This window comes from Nematolebias whitei, unplaced genomic scaffold (assembly GCF_014905685.2).
Source record: "Nematolebias whitei isolate Nwh7 unplaced genomic scaffold, NemWhi1 Nwh_scaf_6126, whole genome shotgun sequence".
NCBI lineage: Eukaryota > Metazoa > Chordata > Actinopteri > Cyprinodontiformes > Rivulidae > Nematolebias > Nematolebias whitei.
The window spans coordinates 1-3,661 of record NW_023624671.1 but is presented as its reverse complement, the minus strand read 5'-3'; the positions used below and the strand labels follow the sequence as shown (position 1 = coordinate 3,661).

General features: G+C 38.0%; 1 protein-coding gene across 1 annotated transcript; it reads right to left on the bottom strand.

The window, feature by feature from the left end:
• Nucleotides 1–1,433: 1,433 nt before the first annotated feature.
• On the bottom strand, nucleotides 1,434–2,302 carry LOC119429712 (claudin-10-like). Its single transcript, XM_037697282.1, has 4 exons — nucleotides 2,125–2,302; nucleotides 1,941–2,028; nucleotides 1,743–1,850; nucleotides 1,434–1,658 (listed from the first exon to the last, which is right to left on the bottom strand). The coding sequence occupies exons 1-4, from the start codon at nucleotides 2,300–2,302 to the stop codon at nucleotides 1,469–1,471; spliced, it is 564 nt and encodes a 187-aa protein (XP_037553210.1). The 3' UTR covers nucleotides 1,434–1,468.
• Between the last annotated feature and the right edge of the window lie 1,359 nt (nucleotides 2,303–3,661).

The following is a 3,661-nucleotide window of genomic DNA, read 5'->3' as shown; positions in this document are numbered from 1 at the left end:
ATTTATTTTTTTTCTCCTTTGTTTCGGCTGCTCCCTTCTTCAGGGTTTCCACAGTGAACTCAGTCACACAAAGATGTGGCGATTGTTTTTATGCTGGATGTCCTTCCTGCCACAACCACAGACCACTGAACTACCACAACGCTCTGTGTGGAGCAGAGAGCTGCAGTCTAGGGTGCCCGAGGTGGTAGATGGTGGGGGTTGAGGGCCTTGCTCAAGGGCCCAGAGTGGGGCAAATGAGGGTGGAGAGACAGGTGTGGGTATTTCACCTTTCTTAACCACATTTTGATGTTGTCATTCCAGGGAGTTGAACCGGCAACCTTCCGATCACAGGCCCACTTTTTCTAACCTCTGTGCCACCACTCCCTTCCCACCCCACATATATATATGTGTGTGTGTGTGTGTGTATATATATATATATATATATATATATATATATATATATATATATATTATAGCTATATAAGTCTGTATAGATAACAATTCAATGTTAAATTGGCAGCAATGATAATTTATAATATCTCATTCTTGTTAACTGCTATTTATTTATGTTATTTATAACCTGGAAAACAACTTCCCCTTTTTCCAGACAGAGAAAACTCAGGAATTTCTAGAAAAATATAAAAAATCAAGGAAAGCAGGAATTTTGAACACTGATCTGTTAATTAAAATATGCTCTTTCTGAGATTTGGAAGTGTACAAGTGTTAAAGCTGAGGACTGTGATATCTCGGTGGTCCTTGTTGTGTCAGGAAGGGCATCCGGTGTAAAAATAATTGCCAAGTCTTTGTGTGAGTTAGTTCGCTGTGGCGACTCCTGAAGAAGGGAGCAGCCGAGAAAGAAAAAAGAAAGTGTGTTAATGCTCTTATTATTATTACAGTGTACGTAATACATGTGTTCTTACTTTGGTGGCTTTTTATTATCCGATGTTATTTAATATAATTTATTAGGATTGATTGTCATATGCGTGTACCATAGGCTACGCTTACTGTCATCTCTGAATGTGACTCCGCCCACCACCTGTGGTGCTGAGTTCTGAGCGTTTTGTGCAACTAAAATATTTCCTGGAGTTTCAAGATTTACTCGAGGAAACGTCAGGGAATTTTTGTTTTCATAAAATGTTTGAAACCCTGACTTTGGTCTTGACCCAGCTTAAGCTTTATCTTGTCAGCTTGTCAGAATTCCTTCACTCTTAAAGTGCCACCTACAACAGGTAAGATACTAACTGTTTCTCGTTTTTGCTTCAAAACTATCTGAAGTACTGATTTAGTTCTCTTCACGTCTTCTGAAATATTTGAGCTTTTTGAATCTTTTTTCTTTGTCTACCAAATACTCTTGTTGAATTGTTGCCAATAATTTTATTGTGAGACGTTTACACAATATGAATTATAATTTTGCAATATTTGATATACCGCATTCACTTTTTCTATCTTAGATTAAAAGTTTGTTCAGAGCGCATCATAGAGACTGACACTACACAAATGCATCTCTTTCTGACACTCTTGTTGTTGTCGACTGAGAGATCCTTGAGATCTTGCTGCTTGATCGTCCCGATCCAACGTAGGTTCCATAAAGTCTGGACGGGTCATATCTGGTGTAGAGACTTTTTCTTCTGGACCCAGCAGGTGCATACGTACTTCCACCATAGACTGGAATCACTTTTCTGAAAGAGCAACATATTAGCAACATGTTATTGATGAAACACACATTTATTGTGCACAGTGTTAATAAATAGTGATTTAAATACCTTTCAGAGTAGACGACTCTGAAAACGGTCACAGCATAAAGCAGAGCCCCAAACATGATTAAAAAGCATCCCACCAAGCCCAGAAATAAGGGAGGTCCTAATTCATATCTGGAATAAGAGGGTATTTAAATATCTGTTAGTTTTCTATGCATTTTTCTTAAAATAACAGCTTTAAAAAAATAAATTAAAAAAATCTACCGTAGCTGTCCTGGTGCTAGGTTCCTTGCTAAAGCTGTTCTAGCAACCCTGTTGATGTACAGGCAGTAGGCAGAAAGATTCGACACACCTGTAAGCAGAGGTTTTATTGAAACTACGACATAAATGAGGGCAAAGTGTTTTTGATATCTTTAAAACAAAACCACAACTCAAACTCCACACTCACCACCGACAAAATGAAACACCGCTCCAGAAACAACCAGTTTGTCTTTAGTTTGTTCTGCTCCGCCGATATAAGTGCACTCCATCCCGATGAAGCAGCACATGACAGCGAAGAAGCCGATGGTTAAGCCGCACATCAGTAACCCTCTCACTGCCTGGACAAAGTCTGAGATGACAAGCATCATGAGAAATATCAACGAACAGCTGTGAACTTGACTCACACTGTTTTGAAGTGATGTTTTGTAGAGTTGTTGTCAGTAATCAATATCTTACCTGCAGCAGGAATTGCTCGGTGCAATTCAAGTTTTGAATATCAGAATATTTAAATTTCGATCAGTTTTACACACCTTTGCACTGCCATCATTTTTGTATTAATTGCTTTTATTTTATTTTTGTGATGTTTTAATACTGATACTGGTATCGGTATTGGTATCGGGCCTGATACCAGCTTCAAGTACCAGTACTTAAACTCTGAAAAACACCCCAATATTTTGGCTAAAAACTGCTTTTATGTTTGGTGCAGCTATTTTCTCTTCCACTTTGCAAATAACAGAGGGGAGAAAAAAATAGAGATATTTTAAGATAAACGCAGGTGATGTTATGTTTCTTGTTCTTATTTAAAAAAATGTTTCAAAATTCACAGTATAATGTTTAAATAATGTGTACATAATTTTGTTCCACCTCATGTACCACATGTGATGCGAACGACTATAAAATTGACTTGAACTTTAACTTAAATCCTAATTTATTGACTGCTGGGCATTGTTACTTCATATCAGCAAGTAAACAAACTGAAGTACTTGTAGTAGTACTCATGCTAAAAAACAGTATCAGAACACCCCTAGATATTTTACATAGCAGTCTCTAGTTATCTACTTTTAAAACTGAGTCAGTTTGTGCTTTATTGTCATGAATTGTCAATAAGAAACTTAAAATGCAAAATGAAACATATTGAAAAGGATGATTGAAAAAGAAGGCTTGACAAAATTAACAAAATACCGGCAGTGTTTTCTTAAACTGCAATAAATTGGGAATTTTACTTTTGCATCATATAAAATTTGCCTGGTTATTCTTAAATGTGTACATTTTTGCAACAGATGAGCCATTATGGCAAATGAATCACAGACCAACTTGGTCTTCAGTCAGAAATTCTTGGTCAAAGGTTATGGATGTTTTTATTATCATGTCTGAGAACGTTCTTCCCCGCTGCCCTGAGAACAAAAAGCCCAAAACAAACTTAACCATCTACCAAAACATTATCTCATCTCTGCCCATGAACCATATGTTTGTGTAAATGAAGAGTGATGTGTAAGAAGACTGCAGCTGGTCTCAAGGGCACCCCCTGAACTCTGTGAGCTCGGCTGAGCTGAGAGGATTATAAAAGTGGACAGATAACGCAGCTCGTGGCTTTTTCTGAGACTGGTTTTCATGTGTATACATCCATCCATCCATTTTCTTTACCCGCTTATTCCATTTTGGGTCACGGGGGTCGCCGGTGCCCATGTCCAGCAATCACTGTGTGAGGGGCGGGGTACACCCTG

Excerpts from the sequence above, each read along its gene's own strand:
- LOC119429712 (XM_037697282.1), bottom strand. The coding sequence starts at position 2,302 with ATGCTTGTCATCTCAGACTTTGTCCAGGCAGTGAGAGGGTTACTGATG. Across the intron at positions 1,851-1,940 it reads CTAGCACCAGGACAGCTACG|ATATGAATTAGGACCTCCCT; the intron begins GTAGATTTTTTT and ends CTCTTATTCCAG. Across the intron at positions 1,659-1,742 it reads AGAGTCGTCTACTCTGAAAG|AAAAGTGATTCCAGTCTATG; the intron begins GTATTTAAATCA and ends TTGCTCTTTCAG.